At 57.1% G+C, this 23526-nt stretch overlaps 1 protein-coding gene across 1 annotated transcript; it reads right to left on the reverse strand.

Annotated features, from left to right (window-relative positions):
• Positions 1-60: 60 nt before the first annotated feature.
• Positions 61-16518, reverse strand: GGT1 (gamma-glutamyltransferase 1). The gene is made up of 14 exons (XM_074321142.1): positions 16395-16518; positions 15567-15599; positions 10205-10368; positions 9528-9658; positions 9292-9378; positions 6338-6530; positions 5786-5943; positions 4607-4756; positions 4058-4194; positions 1461-1648; positions 1111-1238; positions 908-1020; positions 721-834; positions 61-373 (listed from the first exon to the last, which is right to left on the reverse strand). The coding sequence occupies exons 3-14, from the start codon at positions 10363-10365 to the stop codon at positions 227-229; spliced, it is 1707 nt and encodes a 568-aa protein (XP_074177243.1). The 5' UTR covers positions 10366-10368; positions 15567-15599; positions 16395-16518; the 3' UTR covers positions 61-226.
• Between the last annotated feature and the right edge of the window lie 7008 nt (positions 16519-23526).

The following is a 23526-nucleotide window of genomic DNA, read 5'->3' on the forward strand; positions in this document are numbered from 1 at the left end:
CCACCCAGCTCTCCATCCTTCCCCGCCAGATGGCGCTGTTTCACACACAGGATGCTGAGACCCAGGGAGTTGGAAGCCTGCCCGCAAGACTGCCCAGAGCCTGGCGCTGCGGCCCCCATTTATTGCACTGCTTTGCCACTCACAGGGGACGTATATCCCCCAAAGTCCTACTCCTCTCGGGCATCTCATCCCTGGGTTGCTGGTCAGTCTTGCCCACCCTGAACACTCAGTAGCCAGCAGGCTCCCCGCCTTTCCTGGAGTCTGAAGCAGCAGCCCAGCCCTCAGCGGTGTGGACGATGGCCTGCACCACAGCAATGAAGGTAGAAGTGATATTGGTGTGGTGGTGCCGGGTCTTCAGGGCTGTAATCACCGCCTGGGGGTGGGAAGGGAGAGGGAGACCTCAGCAGGGCCCAGGATGCCCTCTGCGCCACACCTGTGTGGTCATGGACTTCACAGACCCAGATGATGTCATTTCTGGCCAGGTGGCCAGGAAGAGCAAGTTGGGGGTCGCTGAGCCTGTTGGATCTCATTGGAGCAGGTGGCCTGGCCCTCATTGCACAGGGGCTCAAGACAGTCCAGGAAGTGGGGGTGAGGGTCATGTGTTCTGGGCAGAGGACGCCAGCCATTATCTACTCCGTGATGACTCAGAAGACCCAGACCTTCATCCCAGGACACTTTGTGCGCCCCCCCGTGACTCAGTTTCCCCACTTCCTACCCCACCTGGTCCATGTCTCTCTCCAGCGTCGTAGTATTAGGCAGAAGCTGGTTGTGCAGCCGGGGCTCCTCCACTGCCTGCTTCACATCATAGCCGAACCATAGGCTGTGGATGATGGCCTGGGGTGGGGGTGAGGATGGGGTTAGCGTGGCCCAGGGTCAGGGGCTGGGGAAACAAGTGAGTGGGACATACCAGTGCGGTGGCCGTGGTGATCTGAGTGCCCCCGGAGGCACCCACCACCATGAGGACCTTTCCATCGCGGTCCACGATGATCGTTGGGCACATGGATGAGAGTGGCTGCTTCCCTGAGGTTAGTGGGCAGTAGGGGACAGAGATGCTGGTCAGCTGCCTGCTCAGGACACCAGCTCCCTCCCCACCTAAGCCCCACCCCACACCTGGCTTGATGAAGTTGGCTGGTGAGGGGGGTACCCCAAAGTCGTTGGTGATGTTGGGGGAACTGAAGTCGTCCATCTCATCATTGAACAGGATCCCACTGACCGGCGATAGCACCTTGGAACCGAAGCTGCAGACCAGCTTGGTCAGACAGTTACGTCCTGCCCAGTCCTGCCTGGCCCCACCTGGGCCACACCCACCCACGAAAGCTCCAACGTGTGCCCCGTGAGGTCCAGGGAAAGTGCTCTACCAAGGTGGGGCCTCAGTTTCCCACCATGAAAGGGTTGATGGACCCCACTTCTGGGACATGGGGGCAGCCCCTGGCCCACCCACGCCACCCGGCAGCCCCTACTAGAGGTTGATGGTGCTGGTGGCCGACACGGCGCTGCCATCCTCTGCAACCACAGACAGGTGGGCGGTGCCCCCATCATCCGGTATGTAGAAGTCAGGCTCATAGTAGGAGGCCGGGTGAGTGGTGTCATCGGAGATCTGGGCCCGGAGTTGGGTGGCAAAGAACTCGGAGCTCATGTTTCGGACCACCTGCCGAGACCCCAGAACTGGCCTGAGGAGGTGGGGGCGGAGGGGGCACAGGCTTGTGCAAACAGCTCTCAGAAAACCCCTGACCATGGCTCTGACCACAAGCCTCCTGCACCCTAAAAGTCATGTGGCCTGTCCGACTCCCTCTCTCCAGCCTTTGTCTCTGCTGCAGTCCAGGAATTCTGAATGTCTGTCTGTCTGTTCTCCAAGCCCCCACTCTCAACGCATTCATTCATTCATTGAGCTTATACTGCATGCCTGGAACTGGGGGATCAGCAGAGAACAGACATGAAGGTCCCCACCCTCGTGGCAGAGAAGACAAAGGCAGGCAAGGATGTGCTAGAAGAACAAGCCAGGTAAGGGTGGTGGAGACAGACAGGATGGGACAGAGTGGTCAGGGAGGGCTTCTCAGAGGAGGTGACATCTGAAAAGAGCCCTGGATGGCAAATGCAAAGGCCCTGAGGCAGGCCTGTGAGTGACAGGCAGATAGTGAGTTGGGTTAGGGAGACAGGAGATTGAAGATGCCAGCAGGGGCTGATCCCATAGGTCCTCATAGGCCCCATAAAGACTTTGGCTTTTGCTCTGAGCCACCTGGGCTTGGGGCAGAGGAGTAAGCACCTCATGGTTGTTTTCACAGGATCCCTCTGGGGTTGTGTGGGGGAAAAGGGTGGAGCCCAATTGAGAGGCTATGACATCAACCAAGGAGAGAGAAAATGGCTCGCTCAAGTGGGAGAGAAAGGAATTGAGAATGGCTCCGAAGTCTTTAGTCCAGAGTGGCCCTTAACTAGGGATGTGAACACTGCAGAGGGGACAGGTTTGGGAATAGTCAGGAACTTGATTTTAAACATTGGGCACTGAGGAGCCTGTCTCAGGTGGGTGGCAAACCTGGTATCGAGTTCATGGGCAAGATGAAGCTGAGACGACTGCATTAAGCCGTGAGCTTGGGTGGGTCCACAGAGAGGAAGGACACACAAAGAGGAGAGGAGAGGAGGGAGAAGCCAGCAAGGATGGCCACTGGGAGCCTAGCAGAGGAAATGCCTCCAGAAGTTTCCAGCAAACCCCTCAGATTAATTAACTAATTCAAGGGGAAAATGCTCAGTCAGAATCTACTCCCGAGGAAACAAAGTCAAACCTAGGACGTGGGACATTCCGCAAGATAACTGCCCTGGGCTTTAACAATCAGCAAGACAGCCAAGGGTACCGTCATCATATAGGAGACTGGAGAGAGAGAACAGCAACTGCCAGTGTGAGGCCCGTGAGCTCTGGGCCTAAAATCACTGGGACCCTCAGAAAAATCCTGACACAGGCTCTAACAGGTCACGTGCCTCAATGTCGGTGTGTAGAAGTCGTCGCTCAGGAGATACAACCGAAGTGTGATACCTGTAACTTGCTGTCCACAGACTCAGAAAAAACACACAAATATCGATGCTGGAGGCTGATGGGAGAGGGCTCCAGAGAGGATGGAGCCAGCCAAGTTTGCTCTGAGGGAAGCAGAGGAACAGGGCAGCAGACAGAGGGTTCTGGAGCGACAACAGCACGCTCTGAGGAAAGGAAGGAAGAATGGTAACGCAAGAGGCAGAACAGCCTTGTGGGAAGGATGTGCTGAGTCAGCCAGTGGCTGAGAAGAAAAGGCTGGCCTTAGCCAGGAGCGAGGTCAGAGGGGGGCACGAGGCACTGGCTTCTGTCACCTCAGGGATACAAGAGGCCAGGTCACTGGGTGTGGTGGGCAATGGGGGTGCAAAATGGTCACCAGGAAAGAGAAAAGACCTGGGAGACCAGAGGGGTTGCTGGGCAGCTGAGGTTCCTCCTGGGAGGCACAGGTTAGTGTGAGGGTCCTGGAGGTCTACTCCAGAATGGGGAGATACAAGTAGGTAAGGAGGGATGGGATGGGGGCCACCGTGGAGGCCCAGCCTGCAGCCAGGGCACCTGTTGGTGAGTGCGTCAGGCAGTGCAGGGCCTGGGTGGGGATCTGGAAAGTCTGAGTTTATGGGTATGACCAGGGAGCAGGTGGCCAAGGCCCTCCTGGAACGTTGGTCCTCTCCCCGTCACCCCTCCTTCTCATCACCCCTGAGGGTTGCAAGACCCCCATTCAGTCCTCACCTCAGCACTGACCAGAACTTTCCAGGCAAGGGCACAGCACATGCAAACGCGCCGAGGTGGGAGTGTGGCAGAGGCGGGGGACACTAATTACTCATTGTAAATTCTGCTACATTATGATCTCCGTGGGGTAGAGGTCTGGACTTGGAGTCAGCAGTCCATACAAGCACATAGTAGGCCTGCCACCAAAGTTGGTGGGAATGGATTAATAAAGCAGGTGTGAGGCTTTCTTAATCCACAGAGGGCCCCAGGGAACCCTCCTGACACCTCCATGGCAGGGCCCCCACCCATCTCCAGGTAGCCCCTGCCCCTCACCTCAGTCACATTAACAAACTTGGGGTCCCCAAGCAGGGTCCTCTTCGCGTAGGCAAACCGGAAGGCTTCCACAATGCGGTGGTAGGTCAGGCCCTTTTGCTCGGGTGTCTCTACACTTGCCCGGGAGAAGTTATACCCTGGGAGGGCAGAGCCAAGTGCTTGTTGGCAGCGCCAGGGCTCTCAGGGCATCCCAGCTGGGCCGAGACAGCTGGGTGCCAGGGGTGAACTCACCACCCTGAACCACCTGGCCCACCTTGAGAAGGGGAACCTCTAAATAACCAGCAGCAGTGGCTGCTTCAGAAGGCAAGGGACCCCTGGGCCTGGGCCTCACACATCCAGCCAGAGGGCTGCCAGTCTACAGGGTCACAGGTGAACTTCTGGAGCCGATGTCTGGGGCAAGCCAGCTCCTGCTGCCTCTGAGCCCCACCCCAGGGCACTGCTCCCCGCTCTCTCCCTCCCAGCACTCCCCCTTCTCCAGCTCCTCTGAGTCGCCACTCGGGGCCTGGTAGCTTGACACTGCCCCCTGCAGGACTGTGGTGGACAACTCACCTTTGAGGATGTTGAGGATGAGGGCCAGCACTGGCCCACTGAGCGGGGCACTGGGCACATAGAGCCGGGTGTCCCCAAGGCTGATGCTCAGTGGGTGCTCAATCAGCTCGGCACGGTAGTTCTTCAGGTCCTCAGCCGTCACAATGCCCCCTGCAGTAGGACAGCAGCTCAATGGGAGGTCGGGGTGGACACAGCGATGGTGCTGCACTATTGGGGGGTCAGGGCTGCCATTTGGGGTAGCTGGGGCCACACCATCAGAGGAGGACCCTGCCTATCCTGGAGGGCCCCCACCCCTTCACCTCCACATTGGCCCATGCCCCAGCCTCTCTGTCGTCACTGACAGTGCCACCTCCTCACAGCCAGGCCCAGGCCAGCTGCCCTCGACTTGCTTGCCCCACTGACCTCCCAGTGGCTGTCTCTCCTCTGGGCAGGCAGAGCGTTTTTTCTAAGTGGAAAATATCTGCTCCCATCTCCCCCCGCTCAGCCCCTTCCTCCATGACTAATGGGTAGGTGGAGGGTGGCTCTTAATTCTCCAAGGGAAAGGCTCCAGGCAGACAAGTATTTACAAGCTAATTTCCAGCGTCAGTGGTGAAGGTCAACATGCCAATCACCCTCCTCCGTGACACATTGACAAAAAACATATGCAGAAGGCCACAGTCAGGGAGGAAGAGGCAGCATCAGGCTCCGTCAGAACCCCCCCACAAGTTTCCAACCACAGAACCCTGTATCCCACCCCTCCAACGCTGCTCACGCCAAGCCCACCGCCATCCCCTGTGGTCCTCCTAGAAAATTAAGCCCCTCCAAGCTTTAGTCTGACCCCTCCACCAGGAACACACTTATTCTCTCTGCCTATAATGTGCAACATCATCAGTAGCTAAGGCACTGTTTCCTCCTGGAAGCCCTCCCAGCTCTGCACTTTAGTGCTTCCCTAGCCCTGGCTCCTGTCTCCATCTGTATTTACCCCCCAGGGGCTTTCTCTCCTAAACTGCACCTTCTCTCTCAGCTTTGACCTAACCAGGAGCTGTGGATCCGTGGCTTGTCACTGACAGCGAACACATCTATAACCCTCACTGGCCAGGTGCTCCCTGAGGGCCCAGTGCCCACCGCAGACCTCTGAGTCTCATCTCAGGGATCCCCCTGTGCATTTCCTCACCCAAGGCCCCTAGGTCGCCCACTCACCAGCCGCCTGGATGTCCTTAATAATCTGGGCCGTGAGACTCCCGTTGTAGAAAGCCTGGGCGCCCTCGAGGGCCAGCGTCTCGTATGTATCAGCCAGCCGTGGCATGGTCACTCTGTCCCCCTCCCGCAGCACCTTCCCTTCCCGGCAGAACACCTCACTGGGGCAGAGAGACTCCCATGAGGCAGGCAGGTGTGGTGGACTTGGCCAGACCACCCCCCACTTCCACCCAACAACACAGGGAGACAAGAACAAAAGACAGTCAGCATCTGTCCACAGGTGGGTGTCCCTGTCACTTGGGGCTCATCCTCCAGTGTCCAGCCTAGGCCTCCTAGAGTCCTCTGCCACTCAGGACACACAGGCCAGAACCCCATACACCAGGCTCAGAATGTGTCCCCACATGTGGTGAGAAGGGGTTTGCATCTCCTGGACCCTGGCCCTCTTATCAGCACAGGTTCCTGAAAAAGCTCCATCAGCCATTCAGGGTCTTCAGGGACCTGGGGACATGCTTGCCCCACCTGTGCCCCAGGGCAGGCCAGCACCTGTAGACATACCACAGGGCAGGCTCCTGCTCAATGACAGCCCGGCTTTTCTCCAGGGCTGCTGCCAAGCCCTTTCCCACAGGGAAACCCTGGCGGGCCAGCTGGATGCTGGGCTGGAAGAGGCGAGCCCAGGGCAACCGCCCATGTCGCTGGTGCGCCAGCTCATAGCCACGAATCTCACCAGGAACTGCCACCGACAGCCCGCCTGCGGAGGGAGAGGAACACAGTTAGTGGCTCCAGACAGGGGACAGCAGGGTCTCTCCCAGGCAGCGTCCCAGGCACAGGGCCCACGTGGGACCAGTGAGGCTATGGAAGGAGATGGGTTTCTTAGGTCGTATCTGGACTCGGCAGAGAAGAGTACAGATTGGCTGGGGATGTCTGTCTAACAGGGCACAGGAAGGAGAGATAGTTGTGTGAGTGCTGGGTTTTGCTGTCCCAGGCCTAGATGTCTCTCTCCCCAGGTGCCACCACATCTGAAATCCTATGCCAGGTTCACAGTTGCACAATGACACTATAGGGAAGCCAGATCCATACCACGTCCCAGCTGGAGCCTCCCAGGCAAAAAGGCTTCTTGTTCCACGAGACTCAAGGGTTCCACCAGAACCTGCCTGAGCTCCCGGCACAAGCTCAGGTCACCCTCAAGCCCAGGCCAGTCCCAAAGCAAGAGGCTTTCTTCTATTGTCCCAACTGGGACCTGAGCCCAAATCCCTACCTTGTTCCCTCTCTGGGCCTCAGTTTCCCCAACTGACCATAAAGAGTTTTGTCTTCCAGCTCTGACCTTTGAGGAGCCCATGATCCTACCGGAAACAGACCCCTGGGCCCTGATCCCCCGCCGCACCCCTTTGCCCACCATGTCCTAAGCTGCACACTGACACGGAAAGCTTCAGCCACGGTCCCCACTCCCAGGTACCCTCCCGCATTCACCACTGAGATGACCAGGGTCATTTCGGCTACTCCCAGGCTTGGCAGCTACAGCTCTAGAGATGCCACTCCCAGCTTCTAGAGCTGAAGTTGGGCATGAAGTTCCAAGAGCCAGGTTGTTACGACACCTGCACATCTCAGATCTGACACCTAGTACACAATTCCTCCCACCTGAAACAAATTCTGCCATGACCTAGGACCAACGAGGCTCTCACACCACCCTGCTCACCAAGGTCACCAGTGACCCCACACTGCCAGAGTGGGTGCCACCCAGCCTCGCCTTACCTGGCCCATCACTCTCTCTTCCCGAATCACTTCTGTGTCACACCCGCCTGACTCTCCTCACATCTCCCCGCCCTCTCCTGTCCTCTCTGTTTACACTCACTCTCTCAGTGAACTCCCCCAGATCTGGGCTTCGGGTTTCATTTACATTCTGACAACTCCCAAATTTACTCTCTGGCCTGGCCTGCATCTGAGGATGCATCTGCCCATTTGGAAAAGGCATCTGACTTAACACACCCCAAACCCAACTCCGGACTGCCATCCATCCTCCCCTGCCACGCAGCCTTGGCGGTCTCCATCAGGGCCACCCCATCCTTCCAGGTTCAGACCGAAGACCTGGGGTCATTGGGACTCCTGGCAAACACATCATAGCCACAGGCTCCACCTTCCACATGAGTTTAGCACCAGCCACCAACCACCATCCTCATCTCTCCCTGATTATCGCTGAGACCTCCTGACCGGTCACCTGCCAGGCAGGCAGCTTGCTCCCTGTCCCTTCCACAGAGCCCAAGACATCCTGACAGACATAGGCCAGATCCACCCCCACCTCCCCACATTCAAACACTCCAGGGGACAACTCTACTCCCCTCAGATAAGAAGCATGGTTTTCACAATGACCAATGAGGTCCAAAAGGACCTGGACCATTCCATCTGACCATTCCTCTTCCCTTCAGACATCGTTCAGCTCCCCCGACCCCACCCCAGCCTCTGGGTCTTTCCTCAGGTGCCCCTTCCCTGATCAAGCCACCCTTGAAGGGCCGAGCACCCTCTGGCCCTTCCTGCCTCTGCTGTCCCGGCAGCACGTGGCAAACTTGCAGTCTGCTCAACCTAGAATGGCAGCTTGACCTGGCCACGGGTTTCGTCTGGTGCCTTTGTTTTGGACTTCAGCTTAGGGAATAGGCCCTGACACTTGAGGGAGTGCCCAATCAGTCCTAGTTAATAAATGAATTCCAAATGTACACAAGATGTTAGGTCTATAAGATTCTAGCAATCTCACACTCTGATTTCATTTTTATACATTTTGAGTTTCCCAATGGGTAAAAATTCAAATATTTGCACATTGGAGAGAACTCCACACATAGCTACACATAGGGCCTCAACCTCAGAGGCAGAGCCCAAAGTAGGGGATCACGCCCCCTATGGCTGGTGTGCCCTGCCCCTCCTCCTCTTCAACCTCTTTTCCTGCAATCCACCTGGGGGGGGGGGGGGGGAGTGTCCCTGAAGCAGCACCCCCTGGTGGCCACTGGCTTCTCCTCAGCTACTTAGGGAGTCGCGGAGCCTCCTCTGTGCTTATGGCTAGATTAGAAAAGAAAGATTCCACCCCATACTCATCCCCGAAAATGAACAAATGAATGAATGACTTAGATTTGGCTTTGCCACGATGGAGCTGTGTGACCTCAGCCGGCGTGCATGACCTCTATGGGCCTCAGCATCCCCACCTATGGAACGGGAACCAGCACAGCACTCCCCCACCAAGGGTACAGGGAGGATTCAAGGGCCTCATCAGTGAAATTGGCTGAACAGAGTGCTGGCCCCAGTGACCTCTAGTACGGCAAGCTACTGCAGAAATAATCATTCTCTCCATGTACTAGCACAAGGTGGCCCTGGAGGAGCCTGAGCAGAAATAACAGAAGCTCTGTCCCATTATCCTCCCTGATGATGGTCTTGACGATTCATTACGGTGGACATCGTAACTACCAGAGCTGTCCTTAGCCCCAGACAGAAGCACACTTCCCACCCCACACCCTGAGCCTGCCCCTCACCTTTCTGCGACTGGTCTGAGCTGTTGAACATGCTGGCGAAGGCCAACCCAGGGGCTACCTCGCGGGCGTTGATGACCTCCGCTTTTCCTGGAAGGAGAAGCAGGTGGGCAGGCCGGACCAACACCAACCCCTCACCCTGTATGAGCCCAGGGGCCACCCAGCTGTGCTCTCCCCAGCCCAAGTCCAACCGGAGGCAGACACCCTGCCATTTACCTCCCGCTCCCGCGGGCACTCACGTGTGGTGCTGTTGTAGATGGTGAGGAACAGGCCACCCCCGATGCCCATGCTATGTGCATTCATGAGCCCCACGCACAGCAGGGCTGCGATGGCGGCGTCCACTGCCGAGCCGCCATCCTGCAGCGCGTCCCTGCCCGCAGCACATGGAGGGGAGTGAGACCCTGCGGCCGCCCCTACCCCATGCACACCCTGCCACCCACCTCCAACCCTGGCTGCCTTGGCCCTGATGGAAGAGAAATCAGCGGGAGTTTTTGTTTTTTAAATGTAACTCTAAAACTGATGGGCTTATATTTTCCTCTTTTTCAAGCAAACAGATGTACGTAACTTTTATAATTGAAAAAATACTAAACATTGTTACTTTTTATTGATAACATTTTTTTCTGTGTAAGTCTTTAAGTCTTTGTATATAATGTGAGATAGGAGTCAAAAACAGTACCAAACAGCAGAGTTTATTCAAAGAGACAGACACCCTTAGAACTGAGAAAAGGCCCAGCTGGGCACTGAGAGACCTGTACCCTGCTCTTGGGGTCAGTGTCCCCTTTTCCTCTGACTAGAGGCTGCTGAGGAGGTCCAAGGGAAGGATGCCCCTTGGCCAGGCAGCCCGTTGACAAATGGGGAAACTGAGTCTCAGAGGTCCACTTACACGGCCTGGGTCCCCACTCTTTGTCCCACTCACCTCCCGATCTCTGAGCAGTGCTTGGCATCTGTGGCCACAGCGGCCCTGGGGTACACGTGGTTGGGCGGCTGGGAGGTGAAGGGCAGCCAGAAGCAGAGGCCAATGATGAGGAGCAGCAGGGCTACAGCCCCCACTGCCAGCACCACGTACCGCTGCTTCATGATCTGTGGGCACAGGGTGGGGGTGGGGGGAGCAGGGTCAGGGCACCGCGCCAGCCTGGACTTGGGTACATCCTGACCCCCACCCCCACAGGGCACAGTTCAAAGTCAAAGCTCAGGAATCTGTCCCTGTGTCTCCTTCCCAACACCCAGAGCATGTGTGTGTCAGGTCGTTCTCTACGCGAGAAGTTCCTGGCCTTATCTCTGCCTCCCCAGATCCTCTCTGTTTATCCTTGGGGTCTCAGCCCAGAAAGGACCCCGTCTCCAGGAGGGACCCCTCCTGGGAGCCCCCATATTTCACATGCCTCTACTTCTGCAGGTCCTTGTCTGTCTCCTCCCAGTGTCAGAGCCCTCCCCTGTCAATGGATTACTCCAGGAGGGAGAAGCATGGCCTGCTTCCTTCTGTGTCCCCGCCTTCGCCCAGACCCCGGCACTGTCCATGGGTCTCCCAGACTGACCTGCCACAGAATGTGGGGTTTTGCTTCTGTCATGCCCTCAAAGGGGGCACCCACAGTCCCCTCCTGAAATTATCAGATTAGCCGCCACAGGGCAGGGACCTACCTTCCTCAGCAGATGGTACCCCCGATCCTCGCCTGGGTTGGGGGGCGTGGGGGGAGCCACAAAAACTGGGAGAGTTTGGCTAAAACAGCTGGCAAAATACCTGAGGTCTCTTTGGCTAAAACAGCTGGCAAAATAACTGAGGTCACTCACTGCAGGAGTGTATGACCACAGAACCGGCTCCAGAGTAAACGCCCCAACCACGCCGCCTCCTCATTCTCCTGGAGAGGGTGTATCTGAAGCAGGCCCAGCCCTTCTCAAGGAGCTCAGTGAGGTTTCTCTGCCTCCAGATGAGCTCTGGAGTCAAAAAGACTATGAGCTGCTCACATGTTGCCATGAATATTCCCAGGCACAGCCAAGAGGGGTTTGCACAGAGCAGGGCAGGGAGCAGTGGGGGTATTCTGTGGTGAGCCGGGGTTCTATGGTGAGCATGTCATGTGGGTAAGGGGGAAGCCAGGCCAAGAGGATGGAGAGAATGAGCCCTGGAGCCAGCCTGCCCCATTTGAGCCCACACTCGCCTCTCACCTGCTGTGGGGCCTTGGGCAAGTCACTCACCATCTGCCTATGCGAATGACAGAGGCATGCCACTTGGGGATGTTGTGAAGATTAAGGGGATTGGAAGGTGGGAAATGGAAGGTTAAGTGTGGGCTACCCTGGGGGGGGGGGGTTCCCTGGAGGCTTGCGTGCAGCAGTGGGAAGCTGGTCAGCCTCCTGCTCACTTATTTCCCTGTTGAATTCCTTCCAGGGGGTACTGGGAGGAACAGCAGTGGAGAGGAGGCGTTAGATTTAATCTTGGCTTGGGTCCCCCTGTGATGGAAGCAGGCGAGGCGTGTGACCCCAACAGGTAAGGAGAGGTATGATGACAGAGGCAGGGTGTCCCCCTCCCTCAGACACAGTTACGTCCAAAGACTGGGTGTTTGTTGGTGAGCCCCGGGCTGGGACCTCTCTGGCTCACTCTGTCCTTATTCAGGGTCTGAACCCCAGGGCAAGAGGTGGTGTCCCAGATATGGCTTAGGAATGGAGCCCCACACCCATGTGAGGGGCATCCAGACACCAGCATAGAAGGGCTTTCTTCTCCTCAGGCTGAAGGGGCGGTCATACTACCTCACATCTTCAAGATTCAAGCGGGTCCCTCCTCCCCACCTTGACGGAATCTAAGCACCACCATTTCTGGCTGGACTCCACGCAGCCTCCTCCCCACTCTTCCTCCCAGAGCATCTTCTGCTCTTTAGTCCTCTGAAAAGCAGCCAGAGGTCTCTCTCCAAAGTGTCAAGCAGGTACTAACCCTTGCCAATGCCCTGGGGACAGCCCATGCCTCTGCCACCTGCCTCCACTAAACCTGACAGCCCTCGGGGTACACCCTGGGCCCTGGCAGAGAGGTCAGTCAGGGTTAAGGGCTTCTGATGGAGACAGCTGTGCTGGGAGGTCTGAGGGGCCTCAGCAGCGGGACTGGCAACATGCAGCGTCTGTCCCAGACACAGAACTTTCCCATCACATGTGACGGGCAGGGCTGGACAGGACAGAGGCCAGCACACCTCTTCCCTGGCATAGACATAGCCCCACCCACCAACGAGGCCCTTTGGTCCTGTCCACTGGGGCATGGCCTGGCTTCATTTCTCCCGGGCTCGGGGCCATCAGCTGAGACTCCCCTCGGGGCCCTCCTCTCTCCCCTCAGGTCCCTGGGATGAGCTAGCCATGATCTCCTAAGATCCACACTCCTGTCCATCCATCTGTCTGTCCATCCACCCACCCAAGGGCCTTGAGGGGCAGGAGGCACCCAGTGAGGCTCAGATTGCCAGGGTGTGTAGGGAGTATGTGGGCAGCGCTGACCCCCATCTCCTCCTCCCTCAGCAGGGCAGCGGGAGGCCTGGCTCAGCCCCCCACAGGCAAACATATCCAGCCTGCGGAAGACACCCTGCTGGGGGACTGTGCTTCCGTTTCCCACCCTCCGCCCCACATTTTTCTCTAAGACTCACTAAAAAATGTCCAAACCCAGAGGCCTGGCTCCCACTCAAATCAGTATCAGGAGGGGAAACAGAGGCCAGAGAGTGGATCGGGTACACTGTCTGGCCTCAAACTCCAGCCTGGCTCCTCATAAACCCTAGTGGGCTTACCTGAGACCCCGGGGCATCAGGGGCCCAGGAAAGCCCCTGTTCCTCAGAAGACAGCTCTGGGCTGGGGTATGGCAGGGGAGGAAGAGGCAGATTTGTCTGCTTGGGAAAGTCTTGGTCACAGTGCCGCTGGCTTCCCCACTCCCAGGGGAGCCAGCTGTGTGGGGAGGTTTGAGGGACCTCAGGAGCCAGAGCCACGCCTGCGGCCCCTGCAGAGCTCCTCAGGGGGCCTCTGAACTAGGACTGAGATCTGGGGATGGGCGTGTCCGAGAAGGAGCAGAGGCAGGAAGGGCTGGAAGATCTCACAGGCTCACCTAGGCTCAGAGAGGGCGAAAGGGCGGCCAGGGGGCACACAGCATCCCCATGGGGCAGTTGAAGGCCCTTGAGTAGGCTGGAGAGCAAGCAGTCCTCTAAGGGACGTCCAGCCTGGCAAGGATGTCGGTCAGAGGCTGACATACGGGCAGCAATGAGGCGTGGTGACGTGGCCTGTAGTCAGGCGAATAAAGTTCAAGAAGTCCTGGAAGTCTCTGTGACAGCAGTGACTCTTGGAGTCCCCATGGTGCTGGCAGCAGGTGAGGGTGTGACCCCAACAGGGAACGACAGGTGTGGTGACAGAGGCAGGGGGGCCCCACTCTACAGGATTCAAATCCCTCCAAAGGGTGGAGTCTGCCGTAAGCCCCTCTGCGGAGCCCCAAACTGGGTCCCCTATTGGCGATCCCTGTCCCTAATCAGAGCGTCTGAACGTCAGGGCGACTCAGCATCCCAGAGCTGGTTCCTGAGGCAGTGCAGCATGAGTGCTGCCAGCACCAGACTAGAAAGCCAGACCTGGGAGGCCTCACTACAACACACAACCCTCAGCTAGTTTCCCAGGGAGCCTCTCAGGAACACAACCTGAGGCCTTAGGTCAGAACCAGTTCTACTGCTTATCCAAGAATATTACTGCCTCAGGCTCAAGGAACTACCTGAAAGGCAGGGCCCAGAGAGGGCCAGAGCTGATAGAAAGTCACATAGCCCAGCAATACAGGCCTGGCCGCCCTGTACCTGCCCCCAAGTTACTGTGTGTCCTTGACCAGCCCACCAAGGAGGTCCTGAGTCAGGAGGCCCGGCCCCAGGGGACCTTGGACACTGCTCCCCGTTCCCCCGTGCCTTTCCTCTGCTAAGGACAAGGACGAAGACCAGCTGCTTCCTGAGTCATGGCTCCCACCAGGTCCCCTGGCCAGCTGTGTCTAGGCTGCCTGGGAGCCCCCGCATTCTTCGTCTCTAAAACCTAATCCACAACAAGCCTGCAAGGCTGCGCCACTTGGAGACATAGAAGCTGACCAGATATTGCTGCCTGCCCTGGGTCACGCTGCCAGAGCAGACCTGCTTCTGTCACCCACTGCCCTTGAGCAGGCTGGAGATATTATAACTGAACAATTTGCCTGGGTATCACCCCAACTGCAGGCCAGAGCGACTGGGAAGATGGACAGGGAAGGAGCCAAGGTCCGAGGCCCAAGCCTGTCGCTGAGGGCTAGACAACAGCCAGGAACACCGGGGATTTGGCCCTGGCTGAGTGGCTACATCGCAGGGCAGTCAACTGGAGGGGTCTGCAGTGCTGGGAGGGGCTCTGTCCCTAGCCTGAAACTGCTCAGCAGTTTCCTCCCTTCCTGGGATGGCACGAGACACAGCAGTTACAGCAACAGCGGTAGGACAAGAAGAAGTTCTGAGTGGGCAGAGGATGGTCCAGCCCGTACAGGTAACCGCAATACGAAAACCCTGGGCACAGAGCATTGCCTGTGATGGGCCTAGCAGCAGCTGCAGGGTTCAGGGAATGTCGACAGGAGGGAGGGCAGCTCATCAAAGGCCATGTCAACAGAGGTATGACGTACAGAACAAAGAAGGCCCCTCCTCATACGTCGAGTGTGTCATGTTCTGTCCAGGTCAGCCCCTCACTCCCTACATACAGAGAGAAAACCTGGGTCTGGGGAAACCACGTCATGTCAGTTAAGGCTGCAGGGGCTGGGCGGGAGATCTCCCCCAGACCCTACGCCTCCCGTCCTAGGCACAAAAGGTGGTGAGCTCCTCATCCCCCAAAATGTGCAAGCCTCACCCACCCAAAGATACTGACTCTGCCATTAGCATCACCCCCTCCCAACACCCCCCCCCCAAACTGAATCTAGGCTAAAGCAAGTGGGTTCCCAGGACACAGCAGAGAAGAGCATAAGGAAGAGGAAGACAGAGCAGTCAAATGGAATTTCTCTGTTAATCCACCAACCCAGCCCAATAGCTGTGTCACCACAACCCCAGAGCTACAAGGCTGAAAACAGGACACAGCTCCAAACCCATTTATAGACAGGAAACTGAGGCTTAGGTAGAAGCAACTTGGCCCAGGTCAGCTGGCCCTGGGAGCCACATGGACGGGCAGGTAGACCCAGGACCCACGCCCCTTACCCCACCATCGCCAGCCCGCAGCGAGGAGTCACCTCCCACAAGTATGAGACCACAGCTCTCAGCAGCTTCCCCCACCCAGTCTACACCCCTGGATGCAAAACTTACCAGAGTTCGGGTCTCTCTCCCTCACGGCCCACCCTGGTGGCATAAGGTTGAGAATTAGATAAAGGCCTCTTCCTTAAGACTCAATAACCTCTACCGGATGTAAATCTGTCGGAATATGCCTAAGGTAATAACAAGGTCGTGGGTGCCCCCTAGAGTTGTGCAATGACCCTTGCACAACTGACCCTGCCCCACCTCCACCACAGACACAAACCAGAGCCCCAGGGGGGAATCATAGCCCGAGGACACAGCCCCCTCACAGCTCGGGCTCCACTCCAGACCTGACCCCCGCCCCCAATGATTACCCCACCCCAGACTGCCAGATCCTTCTGGGCCTCAGTTTCTCCATGCGGCACTCGTCCCTCTTAATTCTGACAAGTCCACTTCCTGGGTGCCGTGGCTTCTTCAAAGCCTTCTTCATAGAATTTAAGTGGCCCTACCCGGCTCTCCGCCACCCACCCCATACCTGTGGCAGAATAAAGCAGGGAGCCTGTACAGGCAGTCTCAAAACCACTTACCAGACAAGACACAAAGCCTCCCAGCCCAGACCCCATCAGACAAAGAGCCTCTCTGGATCTGTCCAGGTGAGCCATGCCTCGTCACCCTGAATTACAGCTCACAAACTGAAGCCCAGATGGCAAGAGGGGTTCCTCCAGAGCACGGCCAGCTCATGGCAGAGCTAGAGCTAGAACCCAGGCCTCCAGACATTCCCAGGAGGCCCCAAACCCAAGCTACCCCACCTACGATGCCCAACAGTTCAGAGAGGGTAAGCCATGCTTTGGGGTCACACAGCATTGGGGTACAGCCAGAGCCTGTTCCATCCCAGCTCACCTGGCTCCAGGGCTGGTCCTGCTGCTGCACTCCAGCACAGAACTAAGTCCCCAGAGCCTAGCTGTGACCCAGCTCCTCCCCTCCCTCCCAGTGCTGGCCTTGGGTGGAGGAAGGCTTTAAAGGCACAGGAACCTTTCCAGGTGGGAAGAAGGCTGGCTCCTGGTCCTGTCCCTGTGGCTGTGTGACCAGGGACAGCTGCTGGCCTCTCCCAGTCCAGTGGGGTCCCAAACCCTGAATGAGAGACTTGAGCTTTGAGGGCCTCATGGGGGGGGGGGGGGCTGAGGGAGGCTGGGTTTCCAGCAGAGGCAGGTCAGGCCAAGGGTTCACTGAGAGGAGGTGAGCTCCCCACAACTTACAATGTCCAGAGAAGAACAGTCGCATGGCACTGGGGTGCAGCCAGAAGCTTAGATCAGCGAAGGCTGGGAATGTAAGCATCTGAGACCCCAGAGTCTGAGGAGCTTAAGATTCTCTCTACAAACATGCCCTCTCCCCAACCCTTAAGGCTGCAAGGGTAGCGTTTAGAGGCTGTCACTCCAAGGACCCTGTCAGCTGGACAGAAGGGAGTCCGTCACATGACCTAGGGGAGCCTTTTCTCATCCCCCAGCTTTCTGGGGTCATGAGCATTCCGGATGATGGAGGACACGAGGCAGGGAGAGAGGAGGGATAGTATGGTGAGCCAAGAAGGAGGAAGACCCCAGGACTCTGAGGGAAGGGCAGGCATGGTGGGGGTGGGGAGGAATTTAGGCAGAGCTGGGATTGGACTGGGGAGGACATGCCAGATGGAGGGAACAACTTGAGCCTGGAGACTCAGCACTGAGGCGTCTCCTGAAGCAGTGAGAGCACAAGGGAGGCTCTTAACTTCCCTGGGTCCTTCCCTGACCCCTGAGGAGTCAAGACTGGAAAGGAAGGTGTCTGAGCTTAGACCTTGAAGGTCAGGTGTCTGGACTTTGAGAGCCCAGGGAGGCGGGTAAATGTGTCAGCGGGCTGGGTAACCCATCAACCCCAGCTCACTCATTAAGACCCTGGTGGGTGACCATTAGCTCCTCAGTCAGCCATGCAGTGGGCAGGGGTGGAGGGAAGAAGGCAGTGTTCACGGGAGTGTTGGTTGGGGACTGGCCAAGCTGAGGTCTCTGTATCCTTGTTCCTTGAAGAGATTTCCTGGGCCGAGCTGGCCTCCAGCCAGGGGCAGCTGTCAAGGCATTATGGGGGTTGGGGGGTGCCACCTCACCATCCTGGTGCCTTTCATCTCCTAATCAGTCCTGCTGTGCTGGCACCAGCAACCTAGAGTGCCTCAGGGGCCTCGGCCAGACAGGAGGCTCAAGGCACTAATCCAGTGGGTAGAGGAGGCTGGCCCACCCCTTCCTCTGAGAAATGGGCCCACAGTGACCTCCAAGGCCCTTCCTGTTCTGACAGGCTCAGATTTGCCCCACTTCTGTGCCTGGGAAAACAAGTCCCTGGTGGAGGAAGAAGAGTATTCCCAGCACAAGGACACTGAAACCTGAGAGGGGAAGGAATTTGCCCAAAGCCACTGGGCAGGACAGCGACCCATGACTGGAGGAAAACCTTGCAACCACTTCTGTCATGCCCCACCCTGCTGTCAGGTCCTGGGAGCGGCTGGTGCCTGTCCCACGGTGTGCCAAGTGAGCCTCATGCCCTAGGTGGGCGACAGCTGGTAGAGAAACAATATCCCCAAATGCAGCCATGAGCCTCGCAGGGAGTGAGCCTGGCAGGAAGGTCCAGATGCAAGCAGGGCCTGATCCATCCTCCAGAGCTGTTGGGACAGGATTTCAGGACCTGCTGGGAGCCAGGAAACCTGATACCATCCAGGATGCTTTATGGCTCCTGGTATCTGCACCAAGGAGATATTTGGAAAAGTGACTGCAAAGCCAATCATCGTAGTATCTTAACTAGGATCACAGAATCTCAAATGTTTGGTCTCTGATCACCCATCTGCAGCACCCCAAAAAAGTCAGCTTGCACACCTGCCCTGATGGGGAGCTTACTATCCATAAAAATAGCAAGACTGATTGGTTGGCAAGTTCTTCCCAGTGTCAAGCCCCAGTTTGCCTTCTTAGAATTCTTTCTGCAGCTGTGAGCGTCTGCCTGCTTCACATGGGCCTGCTGCCACGGTCTAAGGCCACAGAGCAGAAGAGCAGGGGCCACGCCAGACCCTGTGGCTACCTGGCCACAGCCTCTCAGAGCCATGCAGACCACACTGAAGAGATGGAAGGAAGACGCCAGTGTGGTAAAGGGGCTGAAGTCACCAAGTGGTGGTGGGGAGATGAGCTCTGGCCAACTGCAGGCACGGGCAGAGTCCCTGCATCCCCAGAGCCTGGCCAGCACCCCTGGAGCCATACCCAGCATTCACTATTTCAGCGCCCACCTTTGATGTGAGGATGGAGGCTGGAGCACAGCCATGTGCGTGGGCTTCCAGAAATGTCAGCTTGTAAACACCTGGGAACATCCGGCAGCAGGGCCGGTCTGGCACCTGGTGGACCAAGTCCAACTCCCAAACTCAGAGGCAGAATGGCAAAGTGGCTTTAGCGTCCCTAGGTTCAAATTCGACCCCAGCTACTGGTAGCCCATGGTCTCCTCTTCCTGTCCTCAGTTTTTTATCTGGAGAACAGGGATAATTAAAACAGTTGGGTGGATTCACTGAGACAGTACACAGGCTACAGTAAGTGACTGCTACTTCCATGGCTCCTATACAGGGCCTGAAGCCATCTCTCCCTGCCCCTGCCTGAGGAGCAGCTCAGAGGTCATAAGTGCCCCCCTGCAGGCTGCCCGGTCTTCCCTGCCCACGGCACTCTGCGCAAGTAGCATTTATCACATCACCTTATAATTATCTGCAATGTCTGGGAGCTCCAAGGGGTGGGGGAGGAAGGCTGGATCTGGTCCATGCCCAAGCCCCACCCCTGCTCAAGGCATAGACTCCCTAAGAGCCAAGTCTTCTTGTCTCCAGAGCCATAGCCTCAGGGGTCTCACGCCCAAACCCGCCCATTCACTAAGTGGACCGTGGTTTCACTGATGACAAAACTGCCCAACATTTTCCTTGCACCCCCTGGACTCCCAGGAGCTCTATCCCCCACCCCCTTTTTCATAGCCTCTCCTTGGCCTCCTTCACCTCTGCAAGCTGGACTCAGTTCCTCTTTAGCTGAATCTTGCTCAAACATCCTCTTCCCTGGTGTTTCAGGTACCTCAGGTCCACACGCCCAAGACTAAGCTAAGCTGCTACCTCCTCACACCTCCACCAGTCACATTAGCCCATCTAGTCCGGTGTGGCCACCCCTGCATCCTCACTGGCCCCAACCCGTGGCCCTTACCTCTGCACCCCCTCATGGCTGCATCTGACCCCAATCTCCCCTCAGACCACTGCTTCGCACCTGGCAACTCCTCCTCGGGGTCCCCAGCTCCTCCTTGGTTTCCCTACTACAGCCCCTGTGCTCAGCCTGCAAATCCGAGCATGACCCTCCCCCACCTAAAACCATTCAAAGGCCCCCTTTGCCCTCCGGATAAATTCCTGCCTTGCTGAGGCTCTGCCCTGCTCTCCTGCTGGGATATTGTGCTAGCACTCTTCTTTTAGACCCCAACCTCAATGTCACTTCCTCCTGAAGCTCTTCTCCTCCTCCTGGTCAGCTGCCTTCCTCACCTCCCACCGTGGGGGTGGGTGAGCACAGCTATTACTATGACCTCCTGTGACTTTCTTAGTCTCCAAAGTAACCACACTGCCCAGTAATCTTCACTGGAAGAATGATGGTTGTTGGGTGGCTGGGTGGATTCGGGATAGAGCTATGGAAGATTCATTAGTGAAAAGAGCTCACACCTGTCCAACAGTGCTGTGTACCAGCACTGTTGTATGTCTAATCCTATGACACCTTTGCCAGATGGGCATTTTATTTTCCCCATTTTACAGATAAGGAAACTGAGGTTTGCAGAGGTTATTGTGGTGGGTTGAAGAGTGTTTCCCCAAATTCATGTCCACTCAGGAGCTTAGAATGTGACCTTATTTAGAAATAGAGTCTTCATAGATGTCATTAGTTAAGGTGAGGGTGGACTCTAAATCCAATGATGAGTGTCTTTATAAGGCCATGTGAGTAGAGACACCGACGGGGGGGCGGGGGGGAGAAGGTCATGTGACAATGGAGGCAGAGGTTGGAGCGATGCAGCTACAAGCCAAGGAAAGTTAAGGACTGGCAGCAATGCCAGAAGCTTGGAAAAAGCAGAGGGATTCTTTCCTGGCGCCTTCAGAGAGCACAGCCCTGCTGATGCCTGGATTTCAGACTTTTAGCCTCCAGAACCATGAGAGAATCCATTTCTGTTGTTTTAAGCCACCAAGTTTGGGGTAATTTGTTATGACAGCCATAGAAAACTAATACAGCTACCTACTTTGCCTATGTTTGCACACCCCAAAGGTGTCAGGTCCAGGGGATTTTAATCCAGGTCCTGAACCTACACCTGTGACCCCCCTCCCCCCCCCCGCATGGAGATTTCTGGCTCTGTAGAAGGCTGACAACCCATCCCTGCAGACCTGGTTCCAGGGAAAACTGCCTTCATAGAGCATCCATCTACTTCCTTCCTCCTACTGAGTCCAAAACCATCCTGCCTCCTTCTTTGCATTGGCTGCTAAGAGGTTCGGTGTCACCTGGCTACCTGCTGAGGTACCATCAGCCCTGTGCTAACTTTCCTCCTGGGCTGGGACTATCCCGCTGGTGGGCAGAGAAGAAGCCCAAAACTGAGACCGTTCCAGTTCCAGCCACAACCCTTCACCCCACCTTCTGAGTCATCTGGACTTTGTTCCCTGTCACTCCAGCTGAGTCACTACATGGGTCGCCAAGGGCTTGGGAAGCCAAAGGTGTGGCTGTCATTGCTACTTATCTCTTGGCAGGCTCCACTTGGGGTTCAGGTTGCCTCCAAGAGGGCCTGGGGTCTGGCCGTCTCCCCCCCACACTGACTCTCTGACCCCTCCAACCTCTACCTCACTGGTGGCCCACTGAGTAGGGCTGCCCTGAGAGGCATGGTACAAGCCCCTGAATCTCCACATCAATCCTGGGGCCTGAGAGGGCAAATTCACAGCTCTCCCCCTGCGCTGTGGGGACTCTAAAAACACAGTTCTGCTGCCCAGGAAAACTCCAGGGAGTGGGGCCAGCAGCCTTAGTTATGTACACATGGAAGCTAGTGAGGGAGAAAGAAGTCTCCACTCCCCACGACACAGCCCTGGCTTTGGGGGCTCCTGCCCAATCAGGTTAGGCCAGAAAGAGTCCCCAAGAGCCAGCTCAATCTAGGCACCCCCCACAGGAGGCTGAAGGAAACCCATCCAGGGATCTGGGTCCAGACACCACTCTCCCTCCTTTCCTGGAAAAACGTCCTCCAGGAATCTCCCAGCCAGGGACAGAGGGTGAGTTGTGGGGTGAGGGATGGGGCCGGGGGTTAGTTCTCTGCTTTCCACAAGATTCTAAACTCTGGGCATCTCCCTATGCCACTGCCTGCTTTGCCCCCTTCATGACCTCAGGTTCAGCCGGCCTTTCCCCCACCCTGCAACCCCACCTCAGTCTTCTCACAATCAAGGTGACAATGTGCAGGCCTGGCTCAGTCTCTGGAAGGATATGGTCAGGATCTGGGAGCAATCCCAGCTCTGGCTCCAGCCCTGGGGATATGGGGGTGGCGGAGGAGGGTCTTACCAGGGTGCCAGCTCTGGACAGGGGGTCTTAGAGGTGTCTGGGGCACTGGGGCCACTGCTGAAGTCTCTGGCTCCCTCACCACCACGTCAATTCAGCGACAGTGCCTGGGCTCTGAGGGACGGCAAGCCAAGCAGTCATGCAGGTTTGCCAGAGAGGAAACCTGTGATGCCAAGGTGGCCCCAGGACAATGTTAACTATACAGGAGGGAGAGGAGGTTGCTGGGTCCAGCCAGCAGTTGCCAGGAGAGAATTAAGCCCAGGATAGAAAGGCCCCAGAAACAGGCCCAAGCCGGCAACAAGGGTTGGGATTCAGTGGGTGCCCAAGCCGGCAACAAGGGTTGGGGTTCAGTGGGTGGTTATGGGATGAGGACACTGCCTTGTTTCAGGGGGTCCACAGACCCAGGTAGTGCTTAACCCAAAGGAAGGAACCTGACCCTGCCCTCACTTACCACATGCCCTTGGATGGTCTCCTCTCACCCCACCCTCCTTCTGCACCTGTACTCAGGCACCCTGTCCTCACAGGCTGGACAAACCCTCCTTGCTGTGGCAGTTGGGGATTGGAGCCTAGTATCTCAAATGCTCCCTACCCAGGGAATGTGAGGGGCCTAGACCTGAGTAGGGGCTGCAGGGGACGGCAGGCCTCCAGTGAAGTCCCCAGACTCCTGCTGAGGAAGTCTCAGAAGGTGGAGACATTCTTTGAGTTGGGTGGGTCCCTAGCTCAAGTCTGGTCCTGGGAAGAGCCAGGGGTCTCCCTTCTCACACGGTCCCTCCCCCCTTGTCAGGCAGGGAAAACCAAAGCCAGGGGCAGGTGCAGCCAGCCTTCTGTCTGCCATTCTACCAGAGCTGGGCTTAACGGTTAACCAGCAATCCTCATCCCGTTTATCTCCGAGGCCAGAGATCAGAGGCCTGGGTCAGAGGGGGCTGGTTCCACTCAGCCTGCGGAGGCCTGTCCCTAGCCATGCTGGGAGGGGCAGTAAATATTTGTCATCGTAGGAGTGTCCAAGCAGGGTGTACGGGTCAGATACTACAATTGCTCTTTGCTGGGGTGATTCCTGAAAGCATGTCCTGGCACTGCCTAAGGCTGGCAAACTTTAGCGGAACCCTCAATCCATCCTGCCCTGAGTCCAAGTCCAGTGCTCTTTGCACCGCGAAAGCAACTGTTCCACAATCCGCACTGGGGCCAGAAGGCTTTAGAGGCGTCAAGCGCCCTCTTGTCCTGGCTGTGCTCAGCGACTCACCCCGGGAGCATCAAAACTTCAGAACCCTGCCTAGCACGGGTGGGGGCCCGTCTTCCAGCGAGACCCCCCCACACCCAGTGTTTGGGAGCTCGGAGGCCCCAGCAGGAAACCCCCCCTCCCTTCCCCGTCTCCGGCCCGGCAGAGCTGTACAGCTTCAGACACCACGCTCGCCACTCCGCGCATCCAGGGGCGGGGGCTGGGCCGGAGCCAGCCCGGG

This window comes from Rhinolophus sinicus, linkage group LG16 (assembly GCF_036562045.2).
Source record: "Rhinolophus sinicus isolate RSC01 linkage group LG16, ASM3656204v1, whole genome shotgun sequence".
Lineage (NCBI taxonomy): Eukaryota > Metazoa > Chordata > Mammalia > Chiroptera > Rhinolophidae > Rhinolophus > Rhinolophus sinicus.